Raw genomic sequence first — 16,111 nt, forward strand, 5'->3', positions numbered from 1 at the left:
GGCTGGCTTGGGGGCTGAGCAAAGACAGGGGTCAGGAGTCAACTGAAAATAGAACAGAGCTTTTCAGAATCCGGAATCAGAATCCAGGTTTGCTGTTTGCAGACCTAACAGCCTAAGAGCAGGTACTAGCTACATAGCTTCCTTGGCACTTTATGAGGGAGTGAGTTTAAGACAAAGAAGCAAAAGAAAATAGTTATAACAACAGCAACGGTGCCAACAGCAATGTTTATTGAACCCTTCTCTGAGCCGGGCACTGTTCTAAGGGTGCATCTGCGGGTTACCTAGGAGATAACGGACGTATTGTCCCTCTCAGTCTCCATGACAACCAGGGGAACCGAGGCAGGAGAAATGACTTCCGCAAAGCCTCGGAGCTAGTCAGGAGCAGAATCAGGAGCGAAAGCCCCAGGAGTTTGGCGTCAGAATCCAAACCCTCCACCACTGCACGGCAGCATCTTCTGATCTCGGAATCCTGACCTCCCTGCGAGGTGGGGTCAGGTCTCCTGCCAGCAAACCTGTACCAAAAGGTGGATCAGCTCCCGCAGCAGCCAGGCTTGGAAACGCTGGCCGAGCAGCCCAGCTGCCCTTCCCCAGCAGCAGCAGAGACAGGAACGCACGCCACGCGGCCACAAGTGACAAGAGTGATGGAATTTCATCCTTTTAATACCACCCAGGGAGGTTGGTATCAACCTCCTCATTTCGCTGATCAAAAACCAAGGCACAGAGACGCTGAGCCACCTGCCGAGGACACACAGCTTCTAAGAGCAGAGCCTAGGCCCTGAGGGTCCACGGGTAACACCATCGCAAGTCACTGAGAAAAGAGTGTGCAGAGAAGAGATGGCCCGTGACTGTGGGGCCCGTGAACCCTAAATCCTGTTGGGTAGGAGGCAGCGAGTTCTGGGGTCCGTTGCCAGGGGACTTTCGCCCATGGTGAGCTGCTTCCCGCCAGCGTGTCAGTGCTGAGTGCTTCGCATGTGCGTCTCACATGCTTTGTGGCTGATTCTCCAGGGCTCCTTCCTAGGTATTTATGGCCTCACTCCCAGCACTTGTTGCCGTCCTCCTGGACCAAGGCATCCACCTGCGGGCGATGCCAGGACGAGCCTGAACAGGCTCCATTCATCCCTGAGTCTCATTCGAAAGGAGACAGGGCTCATCTGGAGGCAAGGGTCCAGCATCTGAGTTGCACGGTGACTCTCCTGGTCCCCAGGCTCCTTTTGCTTTCATGGGTCCCTTCTTCCATAAAAACATAAAAATTATATTTTACATCTGCTTAGGTGCAAAGACGAATATAATCCAGGTTGGATTCATTATTGTTATATTCAGTTTTCCTCTGAGTTTAAAGGAAATTAAAATGAAACCATTTCTGTGGGTCCCTAAACAAGGCCTCAGGTACCCTCTGCTGCCTGGCTTGTGTTAAGATGCTCAGTGACCATCTGGCAAGGGAGCGTGCTTGTGAGTAAATGAGTATGTTTGGTCCCATCAAACAGATGAACTTGGTCTCTGGTGCATGTGTTCGGGTAGGCCAGGGTGTGCTGCAGTAACAAACACCGAAGTCTCACACTCAACGCACAAAGGTTCATTTCTTGCCAGTGCAGATATAGGAACACTCCACGAAGCTCCACTCCACATGGTGACTCAGGGATCCAGGCTCCCTGCATCTTGAGGCTGTGTCATCCGGAGCGTACGGCTTCCTGGTCACCACGGCAGGGAGACCTCTTCCATGTCTCAGCTACAGAAGGCACGGGTGTCACCTCTGCTTACAGGCCGCTGGCCAGAGCTAGTGACCCAGCCCCGCCTCGCTGCAGGGGAGGCTGGGAAGTGCAGTCTCCCTGGGTGGGGGCCTGGTGGCATGGCTCTGCCACGTCTGAATTCTCGAATCTTCACAGAGCAATGCAGTTTTGATACTAAAGTGGACAGACAGAATATTAGCTAAGTCGAGAATCTGAGACGTGCACAGATAAAGAAGTTTATACTTAATGCTCTGCCTTTAAATCTCTTAAGAATTCTCTGTCCTCCGGGAATTGTGGGGATGGGGTCTCTGCCTCCCTAGGGTAGACTTGGCTACCCTGCGCCCATGAGTCTTAGCTGGAGGACGAGGTTGTTAGGGACAAAGGAACTGGGGCAGGTGTCTGGGGGTTCAGCCACCCAGGACTACCTCTGCTCCAGCTTTATCTCCCTAACGCTCCCCTTCCCGACCGCCGTTGGGAGGACGAAAGCTGCGGTCAACGGGAAGCCCCAGGGTTTGACGTCTCATCCGTGAAGGGCGTCTATCTGCGCACAGGGCGCCTCTGCGACTAATGCTCGTCTACACAGAAACAGAAGACTCAAACGACCCAGACCCACCAGCAGCAGAACTCACTGTGCTTTGGTTGGACAATTCGATAAAGGCATTAATCGTGTGAACCAAAGCAAACGTTTACGACACTTGTGTTTTAATAGTGCTGACTCCACACACATTAAAGGATGCGAAACATTAAGTAAAAAGTCACCTTCGCCCAAGTCTCCCCTTGGTTATTACTTTGTTACATTTTAGTATCAGGATGGCATTGTCCTGTAAAGATTCAGAGCAATTATTTGTCAAGATCCTGGAATTCAGAGCCGGTTCAGATGAACTGATGGGGTTTTTCTGTGTACATTACAGTTGCAGGCAAGAGCTGGGCGCGGGTGTGGGTATTAACCTGGCAGTGGAGGCTAATTCTTAACTGGGAATCACCGTAAAAGAGTATGGAGAGACTCTCCGTGTCTCCCGCTGATGATAAAAAGTGGGGAGATTCTAATCTACCTGCATGGGCTGAAATGCACCATCACCTTTGCTGAAAGCAGAAGTTCGGCCGTCTGAGAGGCGAGGGTGATTGGCTCACTAGTTAGCCATCCCTCTGGCGCTGTCCGTTGCCCGCAGAGGACAAAAGATCTTAGTTTCTGCTCATGGGGCCCCTACCATGCCCGCCAGAGTCTGGACTTACAATTTTCCAGAGTTCTGGAAGGAAGCTTCTCTCCCATTTTATAGATGAAGAAACTGAGGCCCAGTGAGCTTATGTGACTTTCCTCCACGCCCTCTGAGTGAGTGAGAGAGTGGGGGCGGGGGTCTGGGATCTAGACACAGCCCAGAGCCTGGAGTCAGAGAGGATTGGGTGTGTCCTGCCACTTACTGGGTGTGTGACCTTGGTCTTTAGTCCATCTGGCCTGGTCTTCCTCAGCCATGCAACGGGCTCACACCAACTTACCCCAGGGAGTCTCTCTGGCCATCAGCGCTCGTGCGTAGAGAGCCCCTGGCAGGCCCTGGCACACAGTAGGTACTCACTAAGCAATAAATAGCACCACAAATCTTGTTTACCCCTAAAGACACCGCACAGAACAACTTACTCCAAATCCCTCCTGCACTGCCTAGGACGCCCCTGGCTTGGCTGTGCTAGCGTGAGTGTTCACAGCATCCCTGGACCCTCAAAATTGTCCTGGCTTGGACACTAATTACAGGGCACAGTACTCATCTGCTCCCCTTTATGAAGCCTGGAAGTCAGATGAAACATACAGGGCTTCCCTGGTGGCGCAGTGGTTGAGAGTCCACCTGCCGATGCAGGGGACACGGGTTCGTGCCCCGGTCCGGGAGGATCCCACGTGCCGCGGAGCAGCTGGGCCCGTGAGCCATGGCCGCTGAGCCTGCGCGTCCGGAGCCTGTGCTCCGCAACGGGAGAGGCCACAGCAGTGAGAGGCCCGCGCACCACAAAACAAAAACAAAAGCAGATGAAACATACAGAGTGGAGGACCTTGGGAATGCTGGCAGGTGCATCTTTGAACGTGTTTTCTTCGTCTTTATAAATGCCCGCAGCCACATCTGCAAGTCTCTGCTGTTGATTCCAGTCGGGGTTTACTTGCCGGGTGACGGTGCCGTCTGTCCCCGCTGCGGTCAGAGTGCAGCCGCCCTCCGCTCTCGATGCTCAGGTGGCGGGTCAGGGTGAGGAGAAGCGGGGCCGGGACAAACCGGGATGGCGACACTCAAGCAGACTGGTTAATTCAAGCGGGCGTGGTTCTGCCCCACCGGTGTCGCCACCCAGCCAGGAGCTGATGGTGCCCTGAATCCTGAAATCAATCCTGGCACCCCAGTAAGCCGGCCGGACCCAGCAGTGAGCTTGCTGTTTGCTTTCTGCATCACTTGGAAGCAGTTCCTTCTGGTAGCAGCTTGGGGACCATCGGAGGCACTTAGCCCCAGCGGCCGGGCTCAGCATCAGAGACCCAGCCGCCGCCAGCTGCAGCCAGGCCCGGAGAGGGTGTCTGTGGAGGCTCTGGAAGGGACACCTGCTTCCTTCCTGGAAGGGGGCAACAGCAGGGAAGCTTGGTGAACTTTCCAGAGGGAGCGCTCACCTGTGGGATGTTCTTCCGGTTTAACGGGTCCCTACGCCTCATCTCCTAGTTGTTCAGACCGTTTCCCCCCTGAAATTAGTGAGAAGAGGCATCTGGAAGCTGCCTGACTTTGGGGAATCGTCCTCCTGCTGTCTTGAAGCCGTGTCCTCGGATACCCAGAGGAGAAACAAAGCAAGGAATTGATAAGAGAGGGGCAAAGAATTAGGTGTGATCACGCAGGACTCGTAGAATCTTTGGGGTAGAAATGCCGGGTGGGAGAGGCTTGGCCCTGCCCCTTCGCTCCCGGGTCACAATGGAAGCAAGTCTCAAGCCCAGTTGTCGCACGTGTGCAGACGTGTGTCACGAAACGCTTGTTGACGAGAAGGCACATCCCTCTTCCCTGCCCCTTAGGAGCCTCCTCCACCAGCCCCCTGGTCCCCAAGATCCTGGGGGTTTGCCTCGCTCCTCCTCTCGTGGGCATCTCCCACCACCTCCGGGGATGTTCAATTTAAAGACGGTTTGACGCCAGCTCCGATCCACCTACTTCCAGGACCCTCCCCTCATCACTCACGTCAGAGCCGGCCCCCTTTCTACAGGCACGTCCTGTGCCAGCTGCCGGGGAGAACCGCCTGCCACAGTCCCCATCAGTGAAGGGGACCCTGAACAAAGAAACGGTCCCTGGAAGGAGGCGCTCCAAGAGCTGGGGTCCTGGCGGGCCGGCAGTGGCGCCCAGGAGGTGGGGTTCACCGTAGCACCTAAAACGTGCAGCGGTTCAGCACCCCTGCGTGAGCCCCGACCTTTCTCTCTGCTTTGGTCTGAGTCCCACAGGGCCTGCTGGGAGCACACAGCCTGCCCTCCTCCCTCTCTGTGCCGCCCGCGCCTGGCCCCAGTAAATCAGGAGCTCCCGCCAGGGGCCTGTTTCCAGGCGCCTCGGATGCCCGACCTCCACGTGGGCTCCTGAGACCTCGGCCGCTCTAACGCTCAAGGCTCCTGATCTGATGTTCCCACAACGCCAGCTTTTCATGTACCGCCTTGGAGATTTTCTCCATGATTATTTCGTATTTTCTTTAAATCCATTCACTTTCTAGAACTCTCTATTTTGAAATAATTTTGAGACTCCCGAGAAGTTACGAAAGCACAGATGGTCGCTGTGTACCTTCACCCACCTCCCCAAGGACAGCGTCGTAGGTGACCAGAGTACATTGTTGAAACCAGGAAGCTGACGCAGGCACAGTTATCAGTAACCAAACCACAGAGACTCACTCTTTGCCCTTCCTTTGGCGCTTAGTTCTGTGGAATCTGATGGTACATATAGATTCATGAACCGCAACCGGGAATACAGATGGCTCCACCCCCAAAGACACGCCCTCATCTTAATTCCTAGTACTCGGACCTTCCCCCCAACCCCAGACCCTGACAACCATTGATCAGCTCTCCACTGCTTTAGTCTCGTCATTTCACGAATGTTACATCAATGAAAAATCTGTCTGCTTTTTGGGTTGGTTCACTTTTCACACACCGCGTGACATGAAGGACCTGATTACCAGTTGTCTTTTTCTTGTGCACATTACAATGAGGATGTGGCCATCTAAGTGGCATTTGTGTTCTTCCACGTTCACCTGACACCCTCCCACACACGCCACCAGGGCACCTGGCGGCACACCTGGATGAACGGGTGAGCTCAGGGCTCTTCTGATGCCCTTCCTGCCTGAGGCTGGGTTGTTGGCGACTGTTCCCTGCCTGAGGACCTGTCGCTCAGCCCTGGAGCAAACATTTCGTCTTCAGGGCTGAGCAGGGAGAGCCAGAACCCTCGGCCTTGAGGCATCTGATGCCGCCATCCTGGGGTCACCGCTGCTCCTGGGCGGGTGCCGCGTCTCCCCGATGGGGGGTGCCCGGGCAGGAGGCGGATCTCGCCACGTCCCCACCTGTGCCCACGGGCGCCCAGCGTCACTTCTGTGCCTTCCTCGGTGGTGACAGCAATCGTAGCCAAGCTCATTCAGCCTTTTAAGAGAAGAATCCTGCTGATTTTGTTAAATGCATTGAAGAAATTAATTATTGGTTTGGGATTTGTTAGATCTATTTTTAGAATTCCATGATCTCAGACATAAACAGCACTTCATTCTGGCCTAAGGAGCTGAAAAGCTTAACACCAGTGGAGGAGGGACAGGGAAGAGGGGGGGACGGGAAGAGGAAGAGAGCATCGGTCTACCACTGTCCTGCATCCCTGCGTGCACACCGCCATGAGACCAAACATCTCTCAAGCCCCGACTTGGTACCAAGCTCTAGTCCGAGTGCTGGGGACACAGCGGTAGAGAAGCGGACAAAAATTCCTGCCCTCGTGGAGTTGACATTTTAGTGGAGGAAGCCAGACGGTGCCCACGGTTAATAATACAGCAGATGGGATTTTCCACTTACCACAGACTGAGGAAGGGAGACAAGGCAGGACCTCCATGCAGATGAAAGAAGCTGCTGCCTCTAGGAACGTGATGCCTGCAAGTCAGGGGGTCCCCTCTTCTCTGCCTCAGCAAACAGTTACGGAGCACCTGCCACGTGCCAGTGCTATGCAGCGCGTCGTGGGTGTCTCAGGGAACCAGAAAGCACAAGCTTGGCGCATAAATGATCTAGTCACGGAGGCAGACGAGAAGTAATCAGGGAGCTACTGGAATGTGCCAGGAAGGGAGCTTGCAGGGGAGGGGGCAGAGCGGACCCTCCCTGTGCCCCTCCTCCGGTGGCCCAGGGCAGGGAGTTCTGACAGCAGGAGAAAGGGCGCCAGGGGAGGAGGTGTAGGGAGTGTGCACCATGGTTCCCCAGGGAGAGGAGAGTGGCTGGGTCACACCTGCCCAGCTGAGAACCCAGAGCAGGCAGAGATGAGGGTTAATGGGGGGAGCTGCCCAGGGCACCCTTCCCTGCCGCGTGTGCCCAGGGGACGCTCCCAGCTCCCTGGGGGTTAATGGGGGGAGCTGCCCAGGGCACCCTTCCCTGCCGCGTGTGCCCAGGGGACGCTCCCAGCTCCCTGGTGCTCCCGAGATGTCTCCGATGTCTGCAAATGGCAGCGATGTTGCTAAGCCAGTCCAGCAAACAGCACTTCCCTTTAATGCCAAAGCGGGGTGCTTTGGGGTTCTGCAGCTTACAAGAAAACTGCATCCAGGGGTTAGCAACTGAGCTGTCCGCAAAGCTGGGCTGTGTCACCGCCTCACGCTCCAAATTTCAAGCAGCTACAGTGAGGCGTGCCAACCGCAAAGTGCCTGGGCTGTACACAGAGCCCGGAACAACCCGCAGTTGGCTGCTGGGATCTGAGTGTTTGCAAGGTTTCTCGGCTCCTGTGCTTTCCCACGTTCGCCCTGAGAGGAAACCTGGCCGACGGCCAGGGTGCACAGGAAGCTTAGTTTGTTCAGACACCGTTCTCGCGTGGAGGAAAGAGGCAGCCCTCCTGCACACACAGACACACACACACACACACACACACACACACACACACTGTCATTAACACATGCACACACGGCACTCAGTCCTGTGCACACCCATGCAACACACATGCACACAGTACACACGCACACGCACTGTCATCCCCCCATGCACACGTGGCATGCATTCTTGTGCACACGCGTGCACACACACGCACAGACGCACACCTGTGCGCAGACACGCGGGGCCCCAGCAGGCCAGGCCGCCTGCTGACCGCGGGTCCGGGTCTCCGCGCGCAGCGCAGGGCACGGGAGCTAGAGGAGAAATGCCGCGCGCAGAGTGAGCAGTTCAGCCTGCTGTCCCGGGACCTGGGTCGGCTCCGGGAGCACGCGGGCGAGATCGACCTGCAGGGAGGCAGCTCCCTGGACGTCCCCTCGTCCCCCGGCAAGCCCTTCCGGAGCTTCATGAACGGACTGGCTCCCTCCATTGGCAAAGGTAAGCGCCTGGACCGACCGACCTCCCTCTCTCCCTCCCTCCCTCCCTCGCACGGCAGCCGGGATGGAGAAGGGGCGCTGGCAAGGGTCGGGGGTGGAGGTGTGTGACAGAGCATCTCACCACATCTGGGGCGGTGACCAGCCTAGCAGGCCTTGGGGCGGTACAGGCCAGCCGGCGTCTCCCACGTCCACCCCACGCTCCAGACCTCGTCCTCAGCCCTTGACGGTGCCGACCAGCGTGGCTCCGCACACCTTCTGAGCCCCGTTCTACAGACAACACGGGTGGAGGGGCTTAGTGGGTCGCCCAGCCGGGCGGTGAGCCGGGGCTCGGCCCCAGGGGTCTGGCTCTGGGGTCTACGCTGGGATCTGCCAGGTGGGCTTCTCAGCTTCCCTCGTTTCCCCTCTTTTCATCCAGTGGCCTCTCGTTGACATTGTGATGTACTTGGAACTTCCCTTCTGACAAAGGCCGCGGTACTAACAGCGGTGCATTTCAATGCCCTCCCATCACATTTGTGTGTAGGATGCAGAGGTGGGGGGCAGGGAGGTTTGAATTTGCGTGGTTGAGGGGAATGTTGATCCCAGAGGCATTGAATTTAACGTCATGGAAGGTTCCCAGTGTAGGCAACAGAATACCCTGCTCAGTCAGGGAACTTTCTCTCCACTGAAGGTGGAACGGGTCGCAGGCCCAGTTTTATCCTCCTGTAAAACAGTCGATGTTTTCAAGTTTACTGGAGACGAATGTCAGATATTCACTCTGGAATTCCATAAAAGAGAGAGAATTCCCACATCTCTCCTGGGTCTTGTCAGAACGTAGGGTAAGTTCTCTGGACGCTTTTCATTTTGAAAACAAGGTGATGCTGCCTGTGTCTTGATAAATCATGTTTCCTGGCTTCCTGCTCCCTTCCCGCGCTGCTCATGCGGTAGGAGAATGCTAAGTGGCCACGAAACACAAGACAGGAGGAGAGGGGGGTCGGGACAACCCCATCCAACAGACAAGTTCTGAGCACAGGGTACCCCCCCAGGCCGCGATGCTGAGCAGATGGCCAGGCCCTGGGTGGAGCCCCTCTGGGTGGGGGGAGCACAAGGAGACAGATGAGTGACTGGGCAGCTTCCCACTCAGACAGACGCGGGAGGTCAGGTGACAAGAGAGCAAGTGACCCAGGGCCACTTAGACGGGGTGGTCAGAGAAGGTTGCCTCCCAGAAAGAAGACCATTTCTCCAGCTCCCACGGGGTGAGAAGCTTTGGGGCTGCCGGTTCACGTGATCTCGGCCATGCACGTTTTTCAGGGTCCCCGGGTCGCAAGCAGTCGGTAAGTCCCGGGACTCAGCATAACGTCGTGTCCTCCTGGCTCAGAACTGTTCCGGCGGCACAGGACAGACACACGGTGGGCCCGCAGAGACGGGCGTCCGGGGGGATCCACGTGCAGACAGTCGGTACCTTTTTCCTCTGGGAGGACCACCCAGAGCGCCCCACGAGCACCACCCCGTGCGGTGGTGAGGCCCAGGGACGCCCAGTAGAGATGCAGCCTCCAGGGTGCACTGGGGGCTGGTCACGTGGGCACCTCTGCCCGGCACACACCGGAACCCCAGGCCCCCCAGAGCGAGGCAGGCGCCCGGCACACACCAGGCGGCGCAAACAGGCTGGTTACAGGGAAGCACCCCGTCACTTAGGGAGCCTTTCCTATTGGTGCAGGAACACTTCAGAAGCTGTGTTCCCGGATACAGCCCAGCCCAGCTTGCAAGCGGGCCCTTCTAAAAGTGGCAGCCAGGGGCCCCCTACGCAGATTCCTTGCAGCACAGCGTGAGAATGTGTTAGTCCAGGGCGAGCTCGTGGGTCAGTGGGGGTGGGGAGGAGAGCAGTGAGTGACCTGGTTCAGTCGGTGTTGCGATGATCTGGAAAAAAGGATCTAATTCACGACGGAGGAAGATGGATGCTGAGAACAAAACCAACAAAACCCAAACAGGACGCTGTCTCCGATCCCGGCAGAAGAATAGGTTTGCACCGAGGCTTCCGTTCAGCCCCGTGGAAGAGCCATCGTGATAACAGACCAGCTCATTTGATAAGCGCTACCTCGCCCACGGGGGCCCCCTGCTGGCAAAGCCAGACAGGCTTGGCCGCCTCCTTGCCGCATCCTTGCTGTGCTAGCATCGCTTGGCCGTGGGAGGAGTGCCTGGTAGGCCTGAAGCCCCCCTCAAAGCCATTCCTTGACGGCAGATGGCAGGGGCCTCTTTAAGGGTGAGAGTGACAGGGAACTCGCCGCTGGGCTGGCCTCTCCTCCTTACGCAGGAGGGGAGGGTGGGGCGGGCAGAGGAGCAAGCAGGGCCAGTGCAGGGTCAGAGCAGGACCCGGCAGGTGTGCCGTGCATCCCCTGGGGGCCTCCTGCCTGAGGCTGGGTCCGCCCAAGGTTGAGGAAGACAAGGACCGCTTGACCGTGAGTCCCTAAGGGACTCGCCTTCTGTGCAGTAGTCACATCTGCAACCAGCAAGGCAGAAATCACACAGGGACAGAATCATCCCCAGAAATCTCCTAGGAAGGGGGCATGTCATCTCCCAGGGCTGCCCCTACACAGCCAGTTTCCTTCCAGTATTGGAGCTGGGTTTTGGTGAAACACTGGATAAAGTCATTGATTTGACCTTAGTGGCCATATTTTCCAGAAAATGCATATCTTGAAACACGCGGAGCATGAAGGGGCGTGCCGCTGAGGGCACTGCATGATTTTGTCTCTAATCTCACATCCACTCAGAGAGCAGAAGGGCAGGTAAAATGCCACATGCAACAAAATATTTTTGTCTAGACAACTGGATTTGTTTAAGTTAAAATGTGAATATGAGATGACTCTACTATGCTCATTTCACCTTTGCTGGTGGTGTCGCCCCCTGCTATTCCCGGCAGCAGTGTATCAGTCAAGATGGGCTAGGTTCAGCTGCAGTAACAAACATCCCCAAATCTCAGGGGCTCGAAAGAGAACAAGTCTTGTTCTCGATCACACTGCACATCCATCTCAGGTTGGCTCAGGGAGTGGGTTCCACACTCTCTTCACTGGGGAATGCTGAGCCTTTCCCATCTGGAATGTTCCATCGCAAGGGAAAGGAAGCATAACAAATGAGACACTGGCTCAAAAAGGCTTCTGCCCCAAAGCAGGACACGTCTCTTCCACTCACAGTTCGTTGGCCTGGGCGAGTCCTGTGTCGGGGTGAAACACCTCCCCTGCAGCACTGAAGCACCCTGCAGCCAGGCCACGCCCTCCGCCGGCTTTCAGAGGGAGTCAATTAATTCAGTAGATATTGACTTTGCACCTGCTCTATGCCAAGCACTGGCTGCTGTGGTCATTAGGGGTCCTGGGCAGTGACCAGAGCCAGGCCGCTGCGCTCTGAGATGTGGCCTCCTAGCGGGGACCCCGGGTCCACTGCAGCATCAATTCTTTGTTGCAGTGATGGTCCCCCAAGGTTCTCAGTTCTCTTAATCAGCTAGGGGAGTGGGGGTTCTCTGGGGGTGACTTCTACACAGCCTTTGTGGGAGCACTTCTCACCCTGTATGTTTTTCCTGATTTGGGCTCAGCGCGTCGTCTTCCTCAGTGGAGCTGTCCCTGTGATGGGAGAGCCACAGCCAGCCAGAGACTAGACAGAGCCAGAAAGGAGCATCCGCAGGCCACCAGGCAGTGAGAACGTGGGGAAGGGAAATGGTTGCTTCTGTAATTCACATCCGGTCCTAAGGAAACACGCCTGACTTAACCCGACAGTCCGGGCCAGCACTGGTCAAGGTGCTCAGTTCTCCCCGCCCTGCCACATGTCACTGGGCTGGGGCTCAGCAGCCCCATGAGGACAGGGTGGGCAGATCTGCTCTGGTCCTAGTGAGTCTCAAGAATAATTTTTAGCCATAAACCTGACCATTTGGCCACTTTGTGTATAAATCAGGTCTCTTTCAGTCATAAGTGACAGCAAAGCCGGCCTAAACTGGTGCGAGCAAAAAGGAATTTGTTTATCCCATAGAGTAGGTGAAGAGCCTGGGTTTAGCCTCAGGTACAGCTGGATTCAGGGGCTCCAGCCATGCCACTGGGGTCCAGTTCCTCCCTCTCCGTCTCAGCTCCTCCTTCTATGAGCAGTCTCCATTCTCAGATGGACTTTCCTCCTCCTGGTGGCAATGTGGCTGCAGTATCACTGAGTCTCATCTCCTCTCCATTTTAAGCCAGAGAAAAAGAGAGCCTCTTTGCCCATGACTCCCACGAAGTTCTCTCTGATTGGACCTTCCCATCTCATGTGCAACACCACCACCTCCACCAAACAATTGGTGTAGCCAGGCGTGGACTCTGCCGGATGGACAGCCCAGAGCCGGGGGTGTAGATTAAGAGTGGGAGATGGGTGGGTCCCAAAATAAAAGTCCAGGACTGATGCCAAAGACAGGGAAAGACCCACAGGGAAGGCAAGTGACCAGTGCACTTTGATTATTTCCTTCGTGTCTTCTCTCAAATTGCTCCGATGTTGGTGTACAGGTCAGGAGAGCTCCGCTGGAAGCCGCACTGTGATCGGTGAATCTATCCGGCCCCTCCCGCTCCCAGGTGACAAGCCAGAACCTCTGCCCATCAAGCCCCCCTTTCTGTCGAGACCTGGTGGCCCAAGATGCAGATTTGAAGCCGACGTGAGTCCTGTGCTGGCTGAGGCAGCTGCCCCAGCGCGTGATGCGCGCTGTGGGTGTTGGCGGCCCTCCCCTCTCTCCCCAGCCCCCCTTTTTCTTGCCTTCACCCCCGTTCATTGAGCACCTACTATGTGCCAGGACGTGTGGCCCCAGTTTTACAGATGGGGGTGGGGGGAGTCCCTGCTCTCATGGGCTGAATGACCATAAGTAAGTCAACACCTAAAAGTCGGGTAACAGCGAATGTCATGAACCCAACAAGCCGGTGACCCGGAGGGACGGGGTGAAGGACAGGGCGGCCCTTCTTGGCCACTCGTGGTCTGTTTATCTGTGAGAAGGAGCCCAGGGGAAGCCCGCTGGGGCTGGAGAGGAGCTGGGAGCTGGGGAGGGGGCTTGAGGCCTCAGGGAAGCTCTCGACTTTTGGTCCAAGTTCAGGGGGAACCACTGAAGGCCCTGAGACGGGGAGTGCCGTGCTGTGACCCCCAGGAGAGCCCTCTCCCCGGTGCGGGAGTGTCAGGAGGGACCCGGCCTTCTCCCGGGGTGGGCGGGGTTCATGGTCACTCCCACCCTCCCCTGGTGCCCTTTCCTCCCTTCCCCGACCCCAAGACAGTTGTAGCCGGTGTAAGGAAACCCCTATAGGCAGCGTCCCGGTGCCCGGCAGACTCGGGCAGCAGAGAGGAGCGGGGCGGGGCGGGGGCGTATCGGGAGGAAGCAGCCCCCGTGTCCCTTTTCCTGATCAGGATTCCCGGGGGCACCGGGCACCATCCACGCGTGCTCCCCTCCCTGCACGGAGCCCTTGAGGGCTGAGGGCACAAAGCATTACCTAGATGTGTCCTCCGAGGAGCCTGGCAGGGTCTGGGGCAGTGACATCTCAGGCCTTAAATTATGTTGGGGGATGGTCCTTACCTTGAGTCCAATCTGGGTGTGGGAAGATGAGGTCTTTTTAAAAGTAGCTTTTAATTAATTCATCAATTTTGATTGAAGTATAGTTGACTTACAGTACTGTGTCAGTGTCAGCATAGTGATGCGGTATTTTTGCAGATTACACTCCATTGTAAGTTATGACAAGGCAGTGGCTGTAGTTCCCTGTTGCGGATCTGTTTTATAGAGAGTAGCTTGTAGCTGCTGATCCCATACTCCTAACGCCTCCCCCATTCTGGTCACCACAAAATTGTCGTCTATGTCAGTGAGTCTGTTTCTGTGGTGCACATACCTTCATTTGTATTATTTTTTAGACTCCACATAGAAGTGAGATCATACGGTATTGGGGGAGACAAGTTCTTTATAACTGTCCTCTGTGAGACCAAGAAGCCCGAAGGGAAGGACCCCGCCCCCATCTCTGGGTCACACCCAAGACCAAGAACCCGGGTGTGGCCGCATCTCACGGGGGTCCCACCATCTGAGGCTGAAAAGCCCAGGGGGACCGTGGAAGGGATCTCCTGCGTGCTTCCGGCATGAAATGTGACGCCTACAGCTTCAGTGACCTGCACGTCCATTGTGTCTCCAATAGATGGATAATGAATGGAATTCCAGTACCGCCAAGCAGAGATACTCGGGGAAGGTCCACTTGTGTGTCGCCCGCTATAGGTAAGAGCGACGGTCCCCTCCACATCCTCTGAGATCCGGAAGCACGGGCAGCCTCTGGGCAGTGGGGTGATGGGGGTGGGAACGCTCCGTGAGCTGAGGGGACCCTTCCCAGGTGCCGAGAGAAAGCGGCCAGTTCATCCGGGCTTTGGAGGGTGGCAAGGGTTTGTCTGTTCTGATAGCAAGCGTTTGGATAGCGTGTTAGTTTCCCAGGGCTGCCATTCAAAACTGTCACCAACTGGGTTGCTTAAAAGCAGCAGAAACCCGTGCTCTCCCGGCTCTGGAAGGCCGGAGTGGGAAATCAGGGTGTGGGGACGACCAGCTTCTGACTGTCAGCGTCCCTGACGTCCCGCAGCTGTAGACTCGCCGCTCCAATCTCTGCTTCCGTCTTCACGTGCCCTTCTTCTCTGTGGGTCTCTGTGTGTTCCCTCTTCTTTTTATAAGGACCCCTGTCCCTGGATTAGGGCCCGCCCTACTCCAGTATGACCTCATCTTAACGTGATCCCACCTGCAAAGACCCTATTTCCAAATAAGCTCACCTCCACGGGGGCCAGGACCTGAACGTCTCTTTGGGGGGACACAGTTCACCCCACGACAGGCGGCAAGCTGAAACTCAAAGAGGGGCCCCTTGCCCAGAGCCCCCTGCTCGGTGCCTTTCCGGCCTCGTCCCTGTCCGCCCGGTGCCTGGGCCACGTCACGTAGCTGTTACAGCTGCAGAGCTGAGCTCCCGTTGGAGGACCTGGGTGTCTGTGTCCACCACCGTGAGCCGGGCTGCTCACGCACGGCCCGCAGATTCTTTGTGTTACCACTGAACACTTTGAGGTGGATGAAGGTAGCCGCCTCCCTGCAACTTCCCTGCCTGGTTATAATGCGACAGGCGTTATAATGCCCAGAGTTTGCCGGGTGTGCAGACACGGATGAATCGAATAGTCACCAAAAGCAGACATAAAACAGTCAGACCTCCTGTATTTTATGCTCAGTGAGGACCTGGGCTCTTGTGTTTCCAGATGCTCCAGTGACCCTTTGCCTCCTGGGTTGGCCGGGCAGGAAGGGCAGTGTTCTGGGGGCAGACGCCACTGCCCTCTTAGTGGGCGACGGGCAACCAGAGTCCCCCGTGAGGGGACTGGACTGTGCACAGAGCTGTTGAGGAATCAGACCTCAGGAGCCGTCACCGAGGGTGGATGCCTCCCTCACTAGCTCCTTAGAATCTGTCCGCGTGGAGGAGGTGGGGTGAGCTTCCTTTGAGCCCGTCTGCGCACCTTCAGTGCCGTGTGCCTTCTCCAGTGAGAACCGTTTCTAATAACTATGCTGCCTGTCCGTGGATTATTTTCCGCTGATCCACTAATTTCACCAATGCAAACCCACTTCTGACGTCCAGATAATGGAAGCCCGTGGAGTAGCCGCCCTGGGCTGGGGCGTGTTGGATGAGGACGCCAGCCGGCCCTGAGGAGGGCCCCCCCCATGCCCCCGCCTGCATAGGGTCCATGGGGACATCGCCACATCACTGGAGAGAGCGTTGAGGACGCCAGTCCTGGGGCCCAGGAAGGAGGCCTCAGCCCCCCCCATGTCTCTTGGGAGGGCGGTTCCGCCTCTGTGTGTGTGGAGCTGGGCTGGCACAGCTGTTCAGGCAGAGCCCTCCGGGCCGGCCAGTTGGGGCCGCGGC

The 16,111-nt window shown here is 56.6% G+C and overlaps 1 protein-coding gene across 1 annotated transcript in view; it reads left to right on the forward strand.

Moving 5' to 3' along the window:
* Window positions 1-16,111, forward strand: part of RIMBP2 (RIMS binding protein 2) — a 258,014-nt gene that overhangs the window by 194,754 nt on the left and 47,149 nt on the right. The window contains exons 7-9 of the mRNA XM_073789923.1: window positions 8,040-8,235; window positions 12,725-12,870; window positions 14,375-14,451. Coding sequence (XP_073646024.1) covers window positions 8,040-8,235; window positions 12,725-12,870; window positions 14,375-14,451 — 419 coding nt within the window. The remainder of the gene's footprint in view (window positions 1-8,039; window positions 8,236-12,724; window positions 12,871-14,374; window positions 14,452-16,111) is intronic.

This window comes from Tursiops truncatus, chromosome 13, assembly GCF_011762595.2.
Source record: "Tursiops truncatus isolate mTurTru1 chromosome 13, mTurTru1.mat.Y, whole genome shotgun sequence".
In the NCBI taxonomy this organism is placed as follows: Eukaryota; Metazoa; Chordata; class Mammalia; order Artiodactyla; family Delphinidae; genus Tursiops; species Tursiops truncatus.